Source organism: Mobula hypostoma, chromosome 3 (genome assembly GCF_963921235.1).
Source record: "Mobula hypostoma chromosome 3, sMobHyp1.1, whole genome shotgun sequence".
NCBI classification, from domain to species: domain Eukaryota; kingdom Metazoa; phylum Chordata; class Chondrichthyes; order Myliobatiformes; family Myliobatidae; genus Mobula; species Mobula hypostoma.
The window spans coordinates 69,147,583-69,171,923 of NC_086099.1; the positions used below are offsets into that span (position 1 = coordinate 69,147,583).

At 39.0% G+C, this 24,341-nt stretch overlaps 1 protein-coding gene across 10 annotated transcripts in view; it reads left to right on the forward strand.

Moving 5' to 3' along the window:
- Positions 1 to 24,139, forward strand: part of rbm47 (RNA binding motif protein 47) — a 205,880-nt gene extending 181,741 nt beyond the window's left edge. For 7 of the 10 annotated variants that reach the window (XM_063043265.1, XM_063043262.1, XM_063043263.1 and 4 more), the window contains exons 3-5: positions 16,305 to 16,511; positions 19,709 to 19,884; positions 20,545 to 24,139. In XM_063043265.1, coding sequence (XP_062899335.1) covers positions 16,305 to 16,511; positions 19,709 to 19,884; positions 20,545 to 20,793 — 632 coding nt within the window. In that variant the 3' untranslated portion in view covers positions 20,794 to 24,139. The remainder of the gene's footprint in view (positions 1 to 16,304; positions 16,512 to 19,708; positions 19,885 to 20,544) is intronic. The other 3 variants (XM_063043259.1, XM_063043268.1, XM_063043267.1) reach the window with 3 other exon arrangements.
- Positions 24,140 to 24,341: the final 202 nt, after the last annotated feature.

Here is a 24,341-nt window from a genome sequence, read left to right on the forward strand (position 1 = left end):
GATCTCAGTAGTTTTGTAATTGCAGTTCTGCTGCAACTGCAGATTTCTTTTTCTCCCAGTTACTAAAAATGAAAATGGAGAACTATATTTTTGTTGTCAAGAAAACTGGGCTCTATTGAACTAATGAAAATACACCTCTGCATTCCCAAGTAGAGTTTGTTATCTCAATGGTGTTTCTAAAGGGCATTGTTTTGGATCTGAATGTTTAAAATGTGTTATGGAAATGTGTATTTAATTTTCTCTTCTAATTTTAAACTATCTTATTAGAATTGTGTGACAGTGTCATTCATAATTATTTTCTCAAATTCTCTTTACAATGGAGTTTTTTGAATACACTTTAAGTTCCTATCATAAATCTTTCAGTAGAGCAAACATTTTGTTTCTTTCTAATGTCTGCCATTTCCTTATTTTCTATCACATCATACCATGCCTCTGTACTTAATGGACTTGCTTCCATTCCACTTCATTGTTCTCTTAACAGTTGCAAATTTTTATTATTAGCTTTGGTTGCATTTTTGAAGTTATTTTCATATTATTATTTTGTATCTCTTAATATTGTTCTTGTATTAATTTGTGCTTGTAGACCACAGGAACTGATCTTTACCTTACAATTTTATTAGTCCTTTTGGCTTGAAGTTAGTTCTTGCCTTATTTGTTGACAATGGTTACTAAACCACACAAATGGAATTTTCGTTTTTTTCAATGGATATATACTGGATTTTTACTCTTTTTTTCTGCTTTTGGTTCTGGTAACAAAGTTGTCTGATTTGTATTGTGTGTAATGAAATCTTGTATCTTAATGAAGGGTCTCAGCCTGAAATGTTGACTGTTTATTCATTTCTATACCTGACCTGGCATTCACAGTAATTACAAGAAATATAATAGAATCAATGAAGGACTGTACCCAACAGGACAGAGAAACTATCAATGTGCAAAAGACATCAAACTGTGTAAATACAAAAAGAAAAATAAAATGAGCAATAAATATTGAGAACATGAAATGAGGATTCCTTGAAAGAGAGTTCATAGGTTGTGGGATCAGTTCACTGTTAGGGTGAGTGAGATTATCCCCTTTTGTTCAAAAGCCTGATAGTTGAGGGGTAACAACTGTTCTTGAACCTGGTGGTGTGGGTCCTGAAGCTCCTGTATCTCCCTCCTGATGACAGTAGTGTGAAGAGGGAATGGTCTGGATGGTGGAGATTCTTGATGATGAATGCTGCTTCTCTGTGACTGCACTCTATGTAGATGTGCTCAATGGTGGGAGGGCTTTACCCATGTTGGACTGGGCTGTATCCACTACTTTTTGTAGGTTTTTCCTCTCAAGGGCATTGGTGTTTCCATACCGGGCTGTGATGCAAACACACATCTACAGAGGTTTGTCAAAGTTTTAGTTGACGTGCCAATCTTTGTAAGCTTCTGAGAAAGTTGAGGCACTGCCCTGCTTCCTTTGTAATGACACTTGCGTGCTAGACCCAGGACGGATCCTCTGAAATGATAACACTGAGGAATTTAAAGTTGCTGATCCTCTCCACCTCTGACTCCCCCAGGAAAGACTGGCTCATGGACCTAAGGTTTCCTCCTGAAGTCAATAAGGAGTTCATTGTTCTTGCTGACATTGTCAGAGGTAGTTGTTCTAGCACCACTCAGCCAGATTTTCAGTCTCCCTCCTATACGCTGATCCATCCCCACCTTTGATTTGGCCACCAGTAGTGGTGCTGTCAGCAAACTTAAAATAATGGCATTGGAGCTGTGTTTAACCTCACAATCATAAGCATATGAAGCAAGTAGAGCAGGAGCTAAGCACACAGCCTTGTGGTACACCTGGGCTGATGGAGATTGTGGAGATGTTGTTGCTAATCTGAACTGGCTGGGGTCTACAAGTGAGGAAATGGAGGATCCAGTTACACAAAGAGGTATTGAGGCCAAAATCTTCAAACTTATTGATTAGATTTGAGGAGACAATAGTATTGAATGTCAAGCTGTAGTCAATGAAGAGCATCCTGATGTATACATCTTTGCTATCTAGATGTTCCAGGTTTGAAATGGCATCTGCTGTTGACCGGTTGTGATTGTAGGCAGATTGGAGGAGATCTAAGTCACTTCTCAGGCAGGAGTTGATGTTTCATCAACTTCTCAAAGTGCATGGAAGTGTTACTAGATAATAGTTACTGAGGCAGGCTACCATGTTCTTCCTGAGCACCAGTATAATTGAAGCCTCAGACAGCTGAAGCACAAGGTTAAGGGTTGGTAAACTCTCCAACCAACTGATCAGCACAGGTCTTTGGTACTTGGCCAGGCGCCCCATCTGAGCTGCATGCTTTTGCTGGGTTTACCTTCCTAAAGGATGCTGTCATGTCGGCATCAAAGACTGAAATCACCGGGTCATCAGGAGGTGTGGGAGTTTGTGAAGGTTCCCTCATGTTTTGACGGTCAAAACAAGTGTAAAAGACATTGAGCTCATCTATGGCGAAGTCTTGTCGTCACCTATGTTGCTTAGTTCACTTTGTTGGAGGTGATAGCATCCAAGCCTTGCCACAGCTGTTGAACATCCTTCGCTGATTCAATTTTGGACCGGAATTGCCACTTTGCATGTGAGATAGCATTACTCTGGATTCCCAGCATCTGCGGAATCTCTTGTGTCTGTGATTATACTGAAGATTACTCTTTATCGTAAAACATTAGTTTGTGACCTTCTGTTATCCTCTCAAATTCACCATACCTGAGAGAATAAAGAAAAGTCACCTGTTCTGCGTGCTATTTGTAATATGTTTCCTTACAGGCAGATTGTTAACCACCTCTTGTTAACATTAGCATCCCTAAATTGTATCAATTCTAAAACACATATCCCAGAAGACTGACTTGAACACTTGTATAAAAATTGTCTTTCCATCTTGATTGGTTCTGCCTGTTCCAATCTATGTTTAAAGATAATATAATTAGAAGCATTTTGCTATTTGTTTCTCTGATCCCTGTGTTTATGATCCACCACAATACCTTTGATATTTTCTTTCGTATTTTCATTGAATGGATGTGGGCTTCACCTGCTGAGCCAACGTTTAATTTCCCATCCCTGGATGCTCTTGATGAAGTGGTGGTGAGCTGAATCTCTGAGATATGGGTGATACCTGCTGTTAGGAGGAGTTCCGGGATTTGACCCGGCGATGGTGAAATATTTCCACAGGTCAGGCTAGTGTGCGGCTTGCAGTTGCTGGTGCTCCCGTGCTTTGGCTGCCCTCGTCCTTCTAGCTTGCGGAGATTGGGGGTTTGGTAGGTGCCGTCCAAGGAGTCCTGGTGAGTTGTTGCGGTGCATCCTACAGACGGCACAAACTGCTGCCGCTGTGTCCGTGGTGGAGTACGTGAATGGCTGTGCAGAGAATGCCTATCAAGTGGACTGCCACTTGCTGTAAAAACGTTGTGCTGCTTGATCTCCATTCATCCAGGCAAGTAGAGGCACTCTATCACACTCGTACTGGAACTGTCTGTTACCCTTGTTGAAAGCCATTCATTTGTACACTGGTAATTGTATTTTATTTTGTGTTACCACCTTTCAGCTTTCCTGTTCTTTGATGATCTTGTGCCCTGGAATGCTCATCTCACAGTAACATTTTTGTTATCAAGTCTCTGTAACCCTTTAAGCTGAAACTGTCCTACAAGCCACTTGCTTTATGACTAATGATTTGTGGTTTAACATACAGAAAACAGGGATAACCGTCTGTTCTTGGCCCCTTATTTCTTGTATCAGACATTTTTGTTACTGAAACTGTTTCTATACCCATGGTTCAATACCAGGAGTTTTGGGTTCAGTTGCACAGTTGTTGAAGTGAAATCTCCTCTAACATCTGAGCAAATTGTGAAATAGAATTTGAAATTTTCAGCTCGGTGCAAATTATTTCTGCATTAGTTCGGCACCTGCAGCAGTTTAAAATATATCTGTGCTTAAAATAACCCACAATCAAAAGGACGGGTTACACTTAAATCCTAGGGGGACCAATATCCTGGCAGGGAGATTAGCGGGGGCTACTGAGGTGACTTTAAACTAGAATGGTTGGGGGGTGGGAATCAAATTAAAGCGGCTAGGTGTGAGGAGGTTAGTTCACAACAGAGGGATGGGAACCAGTGCAGAGAGACAGAGGGGTGTAAAGTGAGCGTAGAAGCAAAAAGTACAAAGGGGAAAAGTAAAAGTGGCAGGCCGACAAATCCAGGGCAAGCATTAAAAAGGGCTAAGAGAGTTGTAAAAGAGCGCCTGAAGGCTTTATGTGTCAATGCAAGGAGCATTCGTAATAAGGTGGATGAATTGAAAGTGCAGATTGTTATTAATGATTATGATATAGTTGGGATCACAGAGACATGGCTCCAGGGTGACCAGGGATGGGAGCTCAACGTTCAGGGATATTCAATATTCAGGAGGGATAGACATGAAGGAAGGGGAGGTGGGGTGGCGTTGCTGGTTAAAAAAGAGATTAACGCAATAGAAAGGAAGGACATAAGCCGGGAAGATGTGGAATCGATATGGGTAGAGCTGCGTAACACTAAGGGGCAGAAGACGCTGGTGGGAGTTGTGTACAGGCCAGCTAACAGTAGTAGTGAGGTCGGAGATGGTATTAAACAGGAAATTAGAAATGTGTGCAATAAAGGAACAGCAGTTATAATGGGTGACTTCAATCTACATGTAGACTGGGTGAACCAAATTGGTAAAGGTGCTGAGGAAGAGGATTTCTTGGAATGTATGCGGGATGGTTTTTTGAACCAACATGTCGAGGAACCGACTAGAGAGCAGGCTATTCTGGACTGGGTTTTGAGCAATGAGGAAGGGTTAATTAGCGATCTTGTTGTGAGAGGCCCCTTGGGTAAGAGTGACCATAATATGGTGGAATTCTTCATTAACATGGAGAGTGACGTAGTTAATTCAGAAACAAAGGTTCTGAACTTAAAGAGGGGTAACTTTGAAGGTATGAGACGTGAATTAGCTAAGATAGACTGGCAAATGACACTTAAAGGATTGACGGTGGATATGCAATGGCAGGCATTTAAAGGTTGCATGGATGAACTACAACAATTGTTCATCCCAGTTTGGCAAAAGAATAAATCAAGGAAGGTAGTGCACCCGTGGCTGACAAGAGAAATTAGGGATAGTATCAATTCCAAAGAAGTAGCATACAAATTAGCCAGAGAAAGTGGCTCACCTGAGGACTGGGAGAAATTCAGAGTTCAGCAGAGGAGGACAAAGGGCTTAATTAGGAAGGGGAAAAAAGATTATGAGAGAAAACTGGCAGAGAACATAAAAACGGACTGTAAAAGCTTTTATAGGTATGTAAAAAGGAAAAGACTGATAAAGACAAATGTAGGTCCCCTGCAAACAGAAACAGGTGAATTGATTATGGGGAGCAAGGACATGGCAGACCAATTGAATAATTACTTTGGTTCTGTCTTCACTAAGGAGGACATAAATAATCTTCCAGAAATAGTAAGGGACAGAGGGTCCAATGAGATGGAGGAACTGAGCGAAATACATGTTAGTAGGGAAGTGGTGTTAGGTAAATTGAAGGGATTGAAGGCAGATAAATCCCCAGGGCCAGATGGTCTGCATCCCAGAGTGCTTAAGGAAGTGGCCCAAGAAATAGTGGATGCATTAGTGATAATTTTTCAAAACTCGTTAGATTCTGGACTAGTTCCTGAGGATTGGAGGGTGGCTAATGTAACCCCACTTTTTAAAAAAGGAGGGAGAGAGAAACCGGGGAATTATAGGCCGGTTAGCCTAACGTCGGTGGTGGGGAAACTGCTGGAGTCAGTTATCAAGGATGTGATAACAGCACATTTGGAAAGCGGTGAAATGATCGGACAAAGTCAGCATGGATTTGTGAAAGGAAAATCATGTCTGACGAATCTCATAGAATTTTTTGAGGATGTAACTAGTAGAGTGGATAGGGGAGAACCAGTGGATGTGGTATATTTGGATTTTCAAAAGGCTTTTGACAAGGTCCCACACAGGAGATTAGTGTGCAAACTTAAAGCACACGGTATTGGGGGTAAGGTATTGGTGTGGGTGGAGAATTGGTTAGCAGACAGGAAGCAAAGAGTGGGAATAAACGGGACCTTTTCAGAATGGCAGGCGGTGACTAGTGGGGTACCGCAAGGCTCAGTGCTGGGACCCCAGTTGTTTACAATATATATTAATGACTTGGATGAGGGAATTAAATGCAGCATCTCCAAGTTTGCGGATGACACAAAGCTGGGTGGCAGTGTTAGCAGTGAGGAGGATGCTAAGAGGATGCAGGGTGACTTGGATAGGTTTGGTGAGTGGGCAAACTCATGGCAGATGCAATTTAATGTGGATAAATGTGAAGTTATCCACTTTGGTGGCAAAAATAGGAAAACAGATTATTATCTGAATGGTGGCTGATTAGGAAAAGGGGAGGTGCAACGAGACCTGGGTGTCATTATACACCAGTCATTGAAAGTGGGCATGCAGGTACAGCAGGCGGTGAAAAAGGCGAACGGTATGCTGGCATTTATAGCAAGAGGATTCGAGTACAGGAGCAGGGAGGTACTACTGCAGTTGTACAAGGCCTTGGTGAGACCACACCTGGAGTATTGTGTGCAGTTTTGGTCCCCTAATCTGAGGAAAGACATCTTTGCCATAGAGGGAGTACAAAGAAGGTTCACCAGATTGATTCCTGGGATGGCAGGTCTTTCATATGAAGAAAGACTGGATGAACTGGGCTTGTACTTGTTGGAATTTAGAAGATTGAGGGGGGATCTGATTGAAACGTATAAGATCCTAAAGGGATTGGACAGGCTAGATGCGGGAAGATTGTTCCCGATGTTGGGGAGGTCTAGAACGAGGGGCCACCGTTTGAGGATAGAGGGGAAGCCTTTTAGGACCGAGGTTAGGAAAAACTTCTTCACACAGAGAGTGGTGAATCTGTGGAATTCTCTGCCACAGCAAACTGTTGAGGCCAGTTCATTAGCTATGTTTAAAAGGAAGTTAGATATGGCCCTTGTGGCTACAGGGGTCAGGGGGTATGGAGGGAAGGCTGGGTTCTGAGTTGGATGATCAGCCATGATCATAATAAATGGTGGTGCAGGCTCGAAGGGCCGAATGGCCTACTCCTGCACCTATTTTCTATGTTTCTATATGTTTCTAAAATATTGTGGGATTCTTAGTCATCCATTTCTAATATCCCTTGAATGTTGTGGCACACTGTCTTCTTGAACTACTGCAGTTGTGATGAAAGTGCTCCCATAATTTAGTTAGGTAGGAAGTCCTGACTGAAGATGCTATTTTCAGTCAATATTATCCTAGACATTAGAAAGGATGTTGGATGTAGTGATTTTTCTTTGAGCTGTTGTTCCTCACTGGTTTGGCTAGTGCTGTTGATGAAACCTTGTAAAGCTGCAGCTGTACTTGTAGAGATGGTCCATACGGGACATGGTGGTGGACAGTGAGTGGATTGCTGAAGTGAAGAGCTGCCAGCTGATTACTTTCATTGATGGCTCGGTAGGTTTTCTCAGCTTCAGGTGTGTCTGTGTGTCCTACAGATGCTGTAAATCTGAAGCAAAGATGGAAAATGCTGGAAAGATGACCATGGAATGATAAACTGATAATATTTCAGGTCAAATTCCCTACAGAGGTTTTCAGTATTTATTTATAAGACTGGTCCTATTAAGTTACTGGTCAGAGAAAACTCACAGGATATTGATGGTAGGGACTTGGTAGTACTGTTGTTGAATATCATGGATGAGTGTTTGGACTTCTTCCATTTTACTAAAAGGAATCTCTAATTGTCCTTAAAAGTTTTTAAGCGGAAACTTTTTCAGTGAAAGGCAACAGGAATGTTTTCAAAGGCTTTGATTTTACTTTTAAGGTCAAACATATAGAAACATAGAAAACATGCAGCTCAATACAAGCTCTTCAGCCCACAAAGCTGTGCCGAACATGTCCCTACCTTAGAACTACCTGGGCTTTACCCATAGCCCTCTATTTTTCTAAGCTCCATGTAGCCATCCAGGAGTCTTTTAAAAGATCCTATTGTTTCCGCCTCCACCACTGCCGCCAGCAGCCCATTCCACACACCCACCACTCTGCATTTATATTAAGAAAAATTTTTACCCATAACATCTCCTCTGTACCTACTTCCAAGCACCTTAAAACTATGGCCTCTTGTGCTAGCCATTTCAGCCCTGGGAAAAGCCTCTGACTATCCACACGATCAATGCCTCTCATCATCTTATACACCTCTATCAGGTCACCTCTCATCCTCCATCGCTCCAAGGAGAAAAGGCCGAGTTCACTCAACCTATTCCCACAAGGCATGCTCCCCAATCCAGGCAACATCCTTGTAAATCTCCTCTGCACCCTTTCTATGGTTCCCAAGCTGCCAACTATCCTGTTCAAAGTCAACTATACAATAATTCTGGATATTGTAGAAAATTATTTTCAAAAACGTAAATTGCACTTCCCTAGAAATAATTTTACCAGAAGGGCTTTGGTTCACTTAGGAGCCCTCCTTTCTTGAGCAGTAAATTCAGACCTATTCATAAATCCCATAAATTAAAGTACAGTTGACTCTGCTCCTTTGAACCACTCTTTAAAATTTGTATCATTTTTCATCATCTGTTAAGCCAAATTGTACTGGCTGGCAGTTTCCTTTGGAACCAATGATTTTAACTTTTGCAAATAAAAGTGAAAGTAGTGTTTTAATATTTTTAATTTATTTGAATATTTTTAAAGTATATCAGATAAAATCGTGGTAGTGGAGCTTCAGGATAAACCTGTGATCCACTTGCTGCTCAGGAGCCCAGTCCACTTCGCTGGGCCATTGTCAGATGAGGTAGATGAGAGGCATGATTGGTGATGGACAGCTTGTCTGGTCTTCCACACCCAGCAAAAGTAAATACTGGGGCCGAAGGGTAAGGTGATGGGATAGTAAACTAGATCCATGACAATGTAGCTCTTGCAACCTATTTCCAAGGTTCTGGTTTGAAAGGTAAATTTTAAAAACTAATTGCACAGGTTTAGGGGAGATTCTGCTCAGTGATTTGCAAATAAGTTTTAATGAAGGTAGTGGAAAAATGTTTTCAGAAATGGATGCAATTTCCACTGTAATTAGTGATTTTTTTTTTGCCAAACTTTTACTGAAATATTTAAAACTCTTAGCCTGACATTCTATGGTATGGCAATTCCTGCAGTCTAGCATGTTTAGAATCTACTGTAGACCTGTACTAATCCACAAATTCTAAGATCTAAAGTTAACTAAGATCTATACTAATCAGTCACTAATTAACCTACAAGTGCAAATTTCGCATTCTCACCATCAGCGATCCCAACTTACAGAAACTTCATGGAACCCTAACATGACAGGTCCCAAATGTGCTGGATTAGAGAGTTTTGACCTGTAGTACTTTTCAACATGTTTGTTTCAATTACTATTTTACTGCTTCCGGGATCTTTCCTGTACTTTGAGTTTATCTTGTGTTGTTTTTGACTCTTTATTTTTTGTTTGTTATGTTTTTATAAATTAAATCCTTGTTTCCTTTCCTTGGAATTGACTTGTGGAAAGGCAACTGGGTAATTTGTCCCAGTGCAGTACCATTTTTGTCATTTTTGGTTTTTGTCATATTAGCACAATGCTTTTCACTTACTTAGTGCTTTCTACAACCCTTTAACATATCAGTGCCTTTGATCTCACTGGCTGAGATGCAATCTGTGCCCTCCTTTCACTTGCTGCTAATTTCCCATGAAGAGTGCTGTGCACCTAATATTTAAGTGAAATTTTGAGAAATCACTTGAGAAATATGTATTATATTTTGATGTTTGAATGGGGAAAAAATGCAGCAAGGAATGGTGAGTAAAATATGCAGCCCAGCATGTGGAGATGGTCAAGTAAAAATACAGGCTGTAAACAGAAAAGTTCAAAGTTGATAGAGTGAGTACTGGGTGATGATTTTAAAGAAAACAGAAAAAGCTGGTTACATCGGAAAGATTGGGTTTGATTACACATTGGCTCGTGTATACTGAGCTATTGGAACAGTATTTTGAAGCAAATTAAATAGTCCATGAGAAGCAACTGCCAATTTTGTGAAGTGGTTTGGGTTTAAAGGTACACTGTTTGCTTTGAGGTTTGACTGCTCCAAACAAACAATCAGAAATGAGCTTTCAGGGTATCATCAAAGTAATGCAGGAACATTTAAAACCAAAACCATTGCTGACTGCTGAACAATTTAGATTTCATAAGCCGGATCAAAAAGAAGGAGAGTCCATTTCAGCTTACACGGCTGAATTGAAAAGATTGAGCATTCTCAGGTTGGAATGATGCACAAAGAGATCATTTAGTTGGTGGAATCTTGAAAGAAAACCTTCAAAAACTGGTTGTAACTGAAGCACAATTTAAAAGAGCAGTTGAAATTGCTGTTTCAATGGAAACTGAAGACAGACACAATTGAGCTGCAATCAGGAATGAGAGTGAGTGTGAACAAAATTGCAACATCTAAACAGAAACCGGCCTCGCTGAGTAAATTGTTACTGTTGTGTCAGGGGTTCACATTCACCAAACAAATGCAGGTTTAAAGATGAAACTTGCAGAAAATGCAACAGAGTAGGACACATACAAAGAGCATGTTGGGTAGGTAAAAGTAAATGGATTGCACAGAGAAGAGAAAAAGCTGAAAAGTCAGTTGAAGTTTCAAAAAGACCATTAATCTGCACTCTGTTGGTGAAAAATCTGATAACGATGAGACTGGTGCAGGAGTGAGTACCCTTGAGATTTACAATGTGAAAACTAACGATAGACCAGCTATACGGCTTGCACCAGAAGCGAACGGCAAATTAATTAAAATGGAATTGGACACTGGTTCGGCTGTTTCAGACATCCCACAAAATAAGTTTGAATGGAATTTCAAAGATAATAAACTGAAGCCTGGAGATATCCAACTAGAACTTGTACTGGAGAAAAGATGACTCCTATTGAATGACATCTGTGAAAGTGAAAGGCAACAAACGAGTCACATTGAGCCTGTATGTGGTAGAAACAGGAGGATCGGCATTGTGGGATTGTGACTGACTGAGACAACTACAACTTGATTGGAGATCCATCCATAATCTGCATGCCACAGCCTTGCCAATTCAGAAAAGATGCTGGATGATGCCACGATTGTCTCCATGCTAAACACCATGAACTGTTGACCAACAGAGGGTAAACAGGTGTTGGTGCCAACCTCTCTGCCTCTACTTCGAAAGTGTATTGGACCAAGGGCCATACTGCTCAGAGGAAATGTGCAAGTGACTAAAGCAGTCGTCGAACTACAACTGTGTTCATAGGCAACATATCTGAGAAACCACCTTCTGATATGTTAATCATACAGTTACTTGCGAAATGTGGCTTGGTTTTAAGCTGGAAGATTGTTCAAGAAGCTTCGGGAAAGTTGCAAACATCCAGCTTTGAGTATAAAGAGCCAGAATCTACTGTATGCATTAAGGTTATTGCATGGACTTCAAGTGGAAAATTTTTTTAAAAAACTGCTTGTAAAAGTAGATGCAAAGACCAGTGCCCAGCTAGATAAATGGAAGGCCAAAAAGAAAGGAGTCGATGGGGATATGAAGAAAAAGGATTTGTCAGATGTTGTGGATGCAGAAACCTAGAGGACAGATCAGATCATAAAGGAGCAATAGAAAGATTAATAAGAGAATATTCCAGTGAACTAAATGCATCTTCCCAGGATTAAGAAGCACAGCCTAGAAGAAGAAAAAGATGGCTATTGCTATCAGAACCATTTCCTGCAGTCTGATTCAACTCCTACAACCACCACGAAGGAGGTCCCAGAACCTGAGATTATTTCACAACTACAAGCAGTGATTTTTTTTCTCCCCCCCCCCACCCCTCCCAGTCAGGAAAGACATTAACCCACAAAAGTAGAAATCGTCCAGTGATTAAATCTTTCGGCCTGAATAGGACAATTTTAATATATATATATACATATACATACACACACAATGCTGTGGATGTCTATATATAGTAGTTGTATTATATAATACGGTGTATATAGTTGAGATACATTTGCTATTGAGTTGGAGTTTATAACTAAGCAGGGAGGAGAGTTATGTATTTAATATTTCAGTTATATTTGAGTAATCGTGTGTGTATATATAATTGCTCATTTAAATAATTGAGTTTGTAAAAATACGTTACATGCATATGTCATCACGCTACCACATGATATGTGGGCACCTTGCTTAAAGTAAAACTCAGTTAGACCCTCTTTTTGGACTCCTGTGTCTTTCTTTGAATAATTTAATGTTTGAAGTTACAAAACATGAAGTGGAATCACTTTATGACACAAATCTAACCGTATTTACTTTCCTGATCTGATCATTCAAATGCCAATATGCATGGTGCCTTGCTTTAATAATTAGAGTTACACTCAAAGTTCTCTCAATTTAGCTATTTATCTGCTCCTCATGTATTGGTACTTTCTTGTATCATTGGCCCCGATGTGATTACAACAGCTAGTTCCTTCCACTACCTCTTCAAAGTTCATTTTCAGTATTTCCTGCGCTGTTCAATTTTCTCCTTTTCTTTCTTCTTCTCACCATCATCCACTTATTTATCTTACCACTCCATCGTAGATGCTTCCCTGTTTCTGAAGAATTGCCTAATATGGGTGAGATTTTCCTTTATCATCAAGGGACCAGTTGTCCATAGACACATTTCTACAAACCATGTTGAGTCTCCCAAACTTGAACACTTGGGAGGGATTTTTGGTTTTAGATTGCTGTATAGTGCAGGTTTCAGTTGATCAGGAATGTCTAATGCATTCTACAAGATGGATTCAAGAGCATAAAGACTAAGCTTTGGGAGAGGGCAAGGAACCTTTACAAGAAGTTGCATTTGACAAACCAGCAAGGAGGAGACTGCGTTAAGCAACTTTAAACCGTTTCATCTCAGTTTACTGAAATGTGTATTTAAACCAGCAAAAGAAATTAATTTATCTTTACCTTCCAGAGTTTAATTAGATAATTTAAAAATAAGTATATAAATCTGTTGTTATTCAGGTTCTTGGGTGTCAATAAATATTGCAGTATTAAAATGGGGGAAAGAAGTCAACATTTTAATCAGATTGAAAATTACAAATTATTCCTAATTGCCCTGAACAATTAGTGAATACTTGAAGTCTTAGTTAACAAGGAAACATTGTAATAATGCTCCAGATTCTCAAGCATTGTTACAAAAAAATCTATTAGTTAAATAGCCAAAGAAAGCATCAAATAAACTTCTGTTCTGGACCAAATGTAAATTACACATTTAAAATGTGTCTATGGCAAGGACAACTTGAGTTTTACAATGTCAGACATTAAGGTCAATCAGAGAGAACAAAGCCATGCCCGTGCAGTTATCACTGACATACTAAAATGTGCTTTGAGACAAATTTCCGTGGTTGATTTAAGGACATTCATTGAAGGATGTGCATTAAAGGACAATATATAACTAATGCAACATCAAAATGTTTTTTTTACCATATAGCACATCAAAATTTTGCCTCTTTTTAAAAAAAACATACAAAATGGCAATAAACATTTGTAAGTCCCATTTTCAATGGGAACATTAACCAAAGCCACAATCTTGTCATTGCCAAGGACATGTGTGATGGTGAAAAATTTGCCCTGTTTATCTTATTGAATATTAAATTGCAGTATTTTAAGCATCACACACAAAATACTGTAGGAACTTGGCAGGTAAAGAAGCATGTTTTTAAATGCATTCTACTGCAGGTAGAGTAAATGTCTCAGTTGTTAAATTCTATTTCAGCTCCTCCAGTTACTTTCATGCTGAAGGGTTTCGGCCTGAAATGTCGGCTGTACTTTTTTCCAAAGATGCTGCCTGGCCTGCTGAGCTCCTCCAGCATTTTGTGTGTGTTGCTCGGATTTCCAGCATCTGCAGATTTTCTCGTTTGTCACTTGTAGATGCCATTCGTCCCTCCCCACTGATCTCCCTCCTGGACACATCTTTCCCTCCCCACTTTCTGCTTTCTGCAGGGATCGTCCCCTATGTGACTCCCTCGTCCATTCGTCCTTCCTCACTGATCTCCCTCCTGGCACTTACCCTTGCAAGTGGAACAAGTGCTTCACCCGCCCCTACGCCACCTCCCTCACTACCATTCAGAGCCCCAAACTGTCCTTCCAGGTGAGGCAGCACTGCACCCATGTGTCTGTTGGCATCATATACTGTGTTCGGTGCTCCCAATGTAGCCTCTTGTATATCAGTGAGACCATTTCACCGAACATCTACGCTCTGTCCATCAGAACAAGCAAGATCTCCCAGTGGCCACCCATTTTAATTCCACCTCCCATTCCCATTCCAATATATTCATCCATGGCCTCCTCTGCTGTCGGGATCAGGCCACACTTAGGTTGGGGGAACAACACCTTGTATTCCGTTTTGGTAGCCTCCAACCTGATGGGATGAGTATTGATTTCTCAAACTTACAGTAACGCCTCCAACCCACTCCCCCTCACCATTTCTCATCTCCCTGCCCCCTCATGTTATCTCCTTGCCTGCCCATCACCTCCCTCTGGTGCTCCCCCTACCCTCCACTTTCTTTTCTTCCATGGCCTTCTGTCTCTTTCACCAATCAACTTCCTAGCACTTTGCTTCATCCCTCCCACTCCAAGTTTCACCAATTGCCTGGCATTTCTCCCTCCCCTCCTGACATCTTTCAAATCTACTCCTCAGCCTTTTTTTCTCCCGTCCTGCCAAAGGGTTTCAGCCTGAAACGTCGACTGTACTTTTTTCCATAGATGCTGTCTGGCCTGCTGAGTTATTACAAGTGACAGTAACTTTCAAACTAATTTGAGGTACTTCATTGAAAACAACTTAGTTTAATATAGTCTGTGGTATTTTAGCATAAATATTAATTTTAAACCAGGAGCATGAAATGGTCCTAACTCATCATTACAAATGGTAAATTTTCAGCTGCTAGGTCTTTGCCCAAGGTTGTGCAACGCTGTTGCCTGGGACTAGTCCACTTCTTTTTTTTTTAATTCATTCAGTTTTAGTACAAGAACTCAAACTAATTTCCCTATTTGTATCTGGTGCTTCCCCAGTCCCTACTTATTGTTTATCAATTGTACTTGCTGTATCGTAATATCAACATAAATGTCAATTCTCAGATGTGAGCTAGTAACACCCAGCTGTGTATTGCAGTTACGTCTGTTGTGCCATCACACTCTCTAAATTGTCAGACTGCTTATCGAACACTTACTATGATTAAAATAGGAACTTTTACAACTTAATTGAGTAGACCAGAAGTTCTCAATCTACCCCAGTTGAGGTTTTGTTTGCATTTAAAATTACAAATTCCGTTTCTTAGCCACAGATCAACTTTCTCCCATCAAAACTGAATAAGAGTGCTGGTAATCCTGGTGCCATAGTTGGGTTCAGGATAAGCTTTGAATTGTATATCCAAGGTCTCATTAAGACTGGCTATTTCCACCTCCATAACAGATGCAGACTTCATTGCTCCTCAAATGGGTGGTGGAACCATTATCTACTTCAGTTAGCCTTTTGCTTTGACAGTTCAGTACTCGTCTGACTGGCTGGCTTACTATTAAAACAATTATTTGAAAATTCCTCACTTTTTAAAAAATCTTTCCCTATGGCTGTGTAATATCTTCCAGCCCTGTATTCCTCCTATAAAACTGTATTTAAGATCTGGGCCCTTATCCACCGACTTAATAGAACATGGAACTTGGAAATCTACAGCACATTACAGGCCCTTCAGCCCACAATGTTGTGCCAACCATGTAACCTACTCTAGAAGCTGCCTAGAATTTCCTTAGCACAGAGCCCTCTATTTTTCTAAGCTCCATGTATCTATCTAAGAGGCTCTTAAAAGACCCTATTGTATCAGTTTCCACCACCGGTAATCTCTCATTGGTAACTTTGCCTTCAGTTTTTCAATCCCTCAACTTTGGAATTATGTTCTGAAACCATACTGCCTCTATATCTTTTCTCCTTTTAACCAAGCTTCTGGGTGTCTCCCTGAATGTCTGTCATGAATCAGCATCAAATTTCATTTGCTAATCTTTTGCAAAGTATCTTGGGATATTTTGCTATGTTGTTGCTATACAGATGGAGAATGCTTGTGTTCAAAATATGTCCGTAATCTGTTACTACGTTGTTTTAAATCAAAAACACCAATTATGACACACTTGCAAATAATCGCCTGTGCAAATACCTTCTGGAATCTGCCGATGAAATGCTGTCTTGGAATGTATCTTTTAAAATTGGTTCTTTCTTTTTTTTTTAAAGCAGGCGCTGTGCGTGGAAGAGGTAGAGGGGCAGCTGGCAACAGAGCAGCGGGACCTCGGGGATCGTACCTGGGCGGATATTCTGCAGGCAGAGGTATTTACAGCAGATATCATGAAGGGAAGGCCAAGCAACAGGACAAAGCGTATGAACTGATACCCAGCTTAGATCTGGCCACAGTCAGTCCAGTCGCTATGAAACCTGGTGCAGGTTAGTAAAGGAAATGTTTTGCTAAACATTTACCTTAACAGTTGGAGAGACAAAAGTGGAAATAAATAGCCGATATTTTAGGATTTTAAGATATTCCTCTAGGGCAGGTGTTCCCAAGCTGTGGTCCATGGGGCCCTTTGGTTAATGATAGGGGTCCATGGCATACGAAAGGTTGGGAACTGCTGCTCTAGGATAATGTATAATCCCAATTAACAGTGAAAAGCTAGCAATTTTTGTGTCACTATTGAAGTCCCATGGATTTCAAGTCATTTATTTTATCAAGGAATCTCATGGCCACCAATGATATGCATTACACGAGGTTATAAATAGCTTACCATGAATTGTTTTATATACTTACCAGAGATTTGGGTTACAAACTGGTAATGCTACTGAAGTTTTAACATTACCATAGATTGTAGTTGTAGATTGGATTGATAATGTTCCAGAACTGCACCAAAGCAAATAACTTAAAATGATAACATGATGTCCGTAAACATGGAAGAAATAGTGACTTCTTAGCATGACAGATCTTTATAACCCAGATCAAAGTGATCTGGCGTGCTAGCTATGCTACTAGACTTAAAGTATTCACTGTTTTAGCTTTTTTTAAAAAAAAATTAGGTACTCCAAGCTGTTTAATCCTTTCTTTTTAAGCATTCACTTCTCTTTTAAATGTGATTCTGTATTTTGTTTCAACAACTGTTTCTGGTAGAGCAACGCTTGTTTTATTAGCCCCCAGGTGGAAAAGAAAAACCTACTAAAACTCCAGTGTGCAGTCTGCTCAAGTCTTTCTGGGATGCATCCTCTAATTACCAAGCTTGCTGACCCATGAAGTCATTTCATTGTTCCCCATTTATCTCCTTAAAATACATCATATTTTTGAATGCACCTCAGTGGATCTCGTAATCTTAACTACTTTACCTTATTTAGACCCAATGGGCTCTTAGTCTATTTCAGTACACTGGGAATGTTGGGGAAATTCTGCATATTGGGGAAATTATGGAAACTTTCAGCAATAATAGGCAAAGTCAAAGCCATGTCTATTAATAGAAACTTTAAGTCTTACAAAGTACCCTTTCCTCATGTGAGAGCATTCTGTGACCTTATTATCAGCACAGGGAATGTTCTTCCCTCTTTCTTGTTTAGTTAGTTTGTCTTTGTACTCTACTCTTTAAAAAATCTACAAACTTGTAAGTTTTTCCTTTTCTGGTCCTTTTTAGTTTTATTACTTTCCATATAGAGTTTGCTGACTCTTAATTTTCATCCTAAAATGTATCCCCCTGTATTATGTTACATGATGTTTGTTTTAGTCAACATCACATCTACCAATATTCTCTATATTTATATAACAAGTTTTATATTGTTAACTCTAACAGATTACATATACTGAAGAGAATTGGTCCCAATGTTTCATCACTTCATTTCAAATAAAACATTGCCATTCTTTTTTTCAGTCCCTAGATCAATATCCCTTTCAATAACAGTGTGGGAGCCTGTACACCTTTCTCTTGCTATTTGTTTTGCCTTTGTCCAATTGAAATCTACGTCTTCCTACTGTATCGGACTCATCTATTTAGCAGAGGATCCCATCATCTTTGCCTTCACACATACTCTTAAAAGTCAAATTCCCATGAATATTTTTCCCAGCTTGATATCTTTGTAGCCATGTCTCCATAATGGCTGTTAAATCCAACCTGTTCTTTTCCATTGTGCTTTTACTTCACTGATCTTTGTTCAATGCATTTATTTATAGAGCTCTTTTAACTACTTTTCCTTGCATTACCTTACTTTCATTCTATTTCCTCCTCAGTCCCTGCTTTTTCTTTCTACTTTTCTGTATCATTTCTATTCCCCGCCCCCCATCTTCTCCACTACCCGCTTGGATACCCATCCCCCTACCATACCACTCTAATTTCTCCCCAGCATTTCCCCACAAGGATATCAGTCCTGGCCTCAGCTGGGTCTAACCAGCTTGTATGGATCCTTCCACAGCACCAGCCCCAATGGCTTGGGAATCCAACTTCCAGCTCCTTATACCATCCCTTGTGCCATTTGGCCTTTTCTATCCTTCTCTTTCAGCTTTTTCCACCATCATTCTGGGATTACTACTTTTTGAGGTCAACCATTTAATTTTCATCTCCCTAGAGTCTGTTTGCAGGATTTTGATCTTTTTACCCAGATATTGTATTGATATGTACAATGACTGTTAGCTCTTTTCCTTCCCTACTCTATCCCTATTAAACTTCTGGAATTTCCTACAGCCACTTTGTGATGTCTTTATTTCTTGTAATAACAAGGCAGAGTACATCTTGGAGTCATATTTTGTGGTTGCAGAAATACTATTTGTCCCCCTTAACATTTGAATCCCCAATCATTATAGCTCTCCCATTCTTTCTTCCTCTTCTGTTCAGCCAAGCCACCCATGGTGCACAGATTTTGCTCTTGTTGTGTTCCCCTGAGAAGCAGAACAGTATCCAAAATGGTTCATTAATCTACCTGGAGGGTAGGTAAACCATGTGCTAAAAGTGCATTTGAGTCATAATAGCTATGGGAGTCTGATCCCACGTCCTTCTAGAAAATCTCCTTATCGCTACTAAAAAGTGGCTATAAAATTGTAAGCTGTCGTAAAGCACTGCGGTTGATGGTGCAAAATCATCTTGACCATTTTATCTCTTCCTGCCACACCACTAGGCTTCTGTGGGATTAACTTTGATCATTTCAAACTTGACCATTCCCTCTTTTCAGCTATTGTACATGTTGAATCATTTTCCATTATGCCTGCAACATCTCTGCTACTTCTTGCATGACCACTTTTTATCCCCCCACTAATCTTGGGAAACATCTCCCTGGACCCGTACATGTGAGTAACTGCAGCCAGAAGAAATTAAACAATTGAAAGTTTCCCCAATAATACCTTGTGATTCTATTGTAAACAATGATCAATTATGACGTGGTGGTGAATTGTGATGTAAATGAAGGGAAAACTATCTATTGCTGCCCAAATTTGAAATGAATTTTATTTCCATCCAACTTTTTAAGTTTTTGAATATTCTGTATGCTATTAAAATTTCACTGTATTCTTTTAAAAATCAGTTTTCTGAATTGTATGCCATGAAGTTGTATTTAATCTTTTCATGTGTTATAATAATATTATAACCAGTAATTTTAATTAAAATTGGTATTTTATCCGATTTCAGTGGCCATTCCTTCCATTGGAACCCAATATCCAGTGTTTCAGGCAGCTCCAGGCACCAAGTTAATGGAAGAAAACAAAATGCATCCAATGGAGCACGTTCTTAATCCTATTGCTGTCCAGACTGATCCGAATGGAGCACCCATCATTCCATCAGTTTCCACTCCTCCACCTTTTCAGGTTAAAAAAAAAAGTTATTTTTCCTTGTAAGAGTGAAATGTTAATCTTTACTTTCTCTGCAATAATTGCAGTTATGTTCTCCTGATTAGTAATTGGATATGATTTGATTAGCCATAAATAGTCACCCTAGAATGATTGGTGGGCTAAGATTGGGAACTATCACTACAGGATTCCTACTTCTGATTGGTGTCAGTGGCCCTTACTTTAGACAAATAACAAGGCTGGACTGGCCGTGACTATCTTGATCTGGCCCACTGATGCTGATTGTTTGGATAAGAAGTCAAAGTTGGTCAGCTTTCTGGGAACAGTACTACGAGATAAATTAGGACAGGAGAAAATCAGATTGGGAAAAATATTATTGCATAAAGCAATAATTTACATGTTGAAGCACAGATAATTTTAGAATTAAAAATAAATTATTTAAAATGCTGGAATACTGAGTAGGCTGGGCAGCCTCTGTCTGCCCCAAATATTGCCTAACTGGCTAGCATTTTCCTTTTTGTTTGTTTCGGATTTAGAACTTCAGTATTTTATCTTTTTATATTAGAATCTAACTACTCCAGAAATACTGAGTTTGGTCTAGCCACAATTTGTTATCCACAATTTTAAATTGTGACTGATTTAATTGTTGCAATGCCTTAATGTTTTCTTTCTTTGCAGACTCGCCCGATAACTCCGGTGTATGCAATGGCTTCCAACATTCAACGAATTCCCGCCACTGGTTTCTATGGGGCAAGTTATGTTCCAATTGCAGCTCCTGCTTCTGCTGCTACCATGGCAACACTGCAAAAGAACGCGGCCACTGCTGCAGCAGTAGCAGCTTATGGAGGATATGCGACTTATGTACCACAGGCATTCCCTGCAGCCACCTTTCAAGTTCCTTTACATGATTTCTACCAAACCTATTAGGATTTTATAAACAAAGACTTTATAATAGTGAAGGAATACACTGGTATTTATGAAGAAAAAAGCCAACATGGTTCATTGTGAAAGATTCTAATTTGAGACTTAAACTTCATACCAAAAACTATGTGAAAGACCGAAATGTTTTTTAAAAATCTTATTTGTTACTAAATTTTGAAAGTGTTTTAAATGTTTTTTGAGGGTTAAGAACCTTTCAGTAGAAACCATTCTATGCATCCTATGAAAACACTTTATTTGAAATTGTCTTGTCTTAAGTAAATATAAAATCTTCCGTCCATAAGGTTTGAACTCTTTGAATGTGGACAGTTAGAAACTAAAGGTTAATACATGTAGGTATGGGTTTTTACACACTATACTATGAGGTTTTGTGTGATTTGTTCACTCCAGTTATTTATCCTGTTGGTGCCTTCAAGAAAAACTCAGCCTTAATTGAATCACATATCTGTAGATCCTCATAAATGTAGTAATCAACATACACGATATATATCCTAGCAGAGGCCTGGTGTGGCCAAGAATTGTGCACAGTGCTATTTAAAAAAAACTTGAGTTGTTCCTTTAGTGAGCAGCACCATTTTCTTTTCTTAGTACATTGGGTACAATTGATCTAGGAAGTACAATATTAAAAAATTTGGATTGTTGAGCACAAAGCCAGAATGTTGCTTTCATTTGCTTTCATAATTCGGGCTCTTTCAGGGACTGAATTTCACCAGCTTCACTGAGTATTTGCAGTGCTGACCATCACGGGATTAGGTATGCAGATTTAGATGGGACGGCTGAGGAGGAAAGTATCTAGAATTATGTTTGTCTCTTGAGGCAAGGTGTGCATTATTTTAAAGGAGGAAGAAAAGCAAGGGAAATAAATATCCACAGTAGTAGGATAAGACTTTTTGATGCTGGATAGTCATTTAAGTACGTACACAGGACAGTAAGTAGAAGATAACCGTTCAGATGAATGCTCAACCTAGTGGAAGCAAGGCTTAATTATCTTTTGCAATGCTCTTTTTGTTTTTGCTCTAAGCTCAGCTGAAGTGCTGAGTTTTTGTTAGGACAAGGAATGAAATAAGCCTTGTCAGCATGAAGTTCTATTATAATAACTTCTTATCATGTTAAAGAAAATTTATAGCTGGTCTGTGGTGATAAAGTAGTTATGGGTACTAATGTATTTTGGTTATGTAACAAATTAGATATATGTGTGAGTGTGTACATATTATGTTTTAATATAAGTTTATGAGCAGAAGTCTTTTATGGTGCAGCAACACATGGTATGTGGTTTGCCACAGAGTTTTACCAATTTCTTTCAATGCTGTTGAAGAAGCAAAAGAAATCTTTTATTATTATGGTAGGAACTAAATGTATTTTTTGCAGTGTTTCAGTGGCCTGTAAAGGAGACTTTTATATAAAAAAAAGTCATGTTGAAACATGTGATATTCACTAAAACCTGCATAATGTGACCATACTCTTTGGGCCGACCAAAGGAAACTGTTGATGATTAATAATATGCAGTTGAGCTACGTTCATTGTTTTTTGACCTGGGGAAAAGTTATTTGGTTAAAATTATGTAGATTATTATGGGTTTTTTTTAAAATAACAACAGATTTGCCTCTTCACACTTTCAACTGCTTCTAGAATAGAAGCTGTCATGCACCGTAAGTACATATTGATAATCTCCCAGAAACACTAATTACTATTGAGAGCCACATTATAGATTGTTCGGTTTTAATGCTTCACATTCCACATTACCTTCTCACTCAGAGTACCTTAAGTAAATTGAGATAAGAAAGGCAGCTGTTGCATTTGTCAACACTGCCTCAATGCTTTAAACCCAAAAGCTAATTGAGCAATCTTGTGCCTCTCGCTTAAAACCAAATGAGGTATCTTTATTTTTTATAAAGCAAAATCTCAATATTCGGAGGTCACGTTTAATTTTCCATTTCTTAGTACAAGTCACTGTTCTTGCCATTCTTAGTCTCACCGGAAATGCCACTTTTTATAATTCATGAATTATTATACACTGGAATATGCACCCCTATGTCACAGCATTGTTGTTCCTTGGCATAACTTTTTAAAGTGGAGTCCAGTTCACTACTTCTGTAATTCTAATTCCTAATGTTGTGTCTATGATATTCACTTTAGCATGTTAGATCTGGTAAGAACTAAGCAAGGCGTCAACTTGGAAGAGTCTATTTTCATCTGCACTAATAGGACGATTAAAGAGGCAAAAAATGTCCCCTTTTGGTTAGACTTGAAACATAAGATTAAAGTTGAACAATTTCAAATACGCAGGGTGAGGAAGCTTCCCTTCAACACTCCAACAGTAAGCAAACACTCCCTTTCTTAGTGGCTATCTTCAATGATGCTGTTGAATGTCAAGGGGATTTTTAAGATCTGAGCAACATTTTCTTTTTCATGTAGCCTCGTGCCCCAAATTAAAATTATAAATTATTGCTTATTAAAATATTACCCAAAGTATCAAGAAAACTTTTATCAGGCTAATATATTCTTACTGCTGCCCAACTTACCATCATGGATTTAATATGTCAAATTCTTCAGTCACATTTTCTGCAGGCTTTTAGGTATTGTGTTTAAAATCAAGATTTAATAATGTTGCCAACAAAATAGATACTGCTGCTAGAAAATGCCTCTTTTAGTTGAAGTGCCTTGTTCTTAGAAGAAATATTGGGTAAGACCACTAATCAAAGTACAAAGAAAGTTGTTCTGTTTTGAAAATGTATATTAACTTAAAAAAGAGGGGGCTGTGGTCAGATCTTGTGATTTGTTTTATTCCAAAATACTTTTATTTGACTGAATAGTTCCTAATAGCCCAGTGAAAAGAATGTAGATGTATTTAAAAGGAATATTTAACTTTCAAGATGCATTCAAGACCCAATTAGAAGTGGGAGAGTACTTTGGAAGAAAAACAAAGGGTTTCAAGTAACTGTGTCAAGTAGTAAAAGCTTAAATGTATTTTTTATTTGCTCTTTTGTTTTTGGTCTGCACAAACAAGGACCCAACAGTGATCTTACAAGGCCAAAGAATTGAGTGACAGCTTTTGGCAGGGACCTGTAAAAGGCTAAGTTGGGATCCAGACGTGCCACTTTCTTGCAGCCATTTTATTCAAACAGCATTTCTTAGTTCAAAATGTTGGTCTGGTGCATATAAAAGAACAAGGTATATATAGACAAAAGTCTTTTAAAACTAATGTGCCTTATTAGCAAACAAAAGCATTACCATTCGGTGTTTGAACTGTTTTCTATTTACCTTGTGTTTTAAAAGCTTAAGCTTAGTCTGTTGCATTTATATTCTAAAGCAGTAGTCAATAAAGCATTATGAACCCTGTTTTGGTTTGGCTTGGTTCTTTTGTAATATAAATTTTGGCAATTAAATAGATTCTCTATTGATTTCAGAATTCTCTTAGACATTTGTTGCCCCTAGAAGGAGAGGTGGAATACTATGGGAAAAGATGAGATTAAAATGTTTGAGCTGTTACCACAAACATTTCTTTTGTAAAATCAGAATTTGGCAGTAATTTGTTT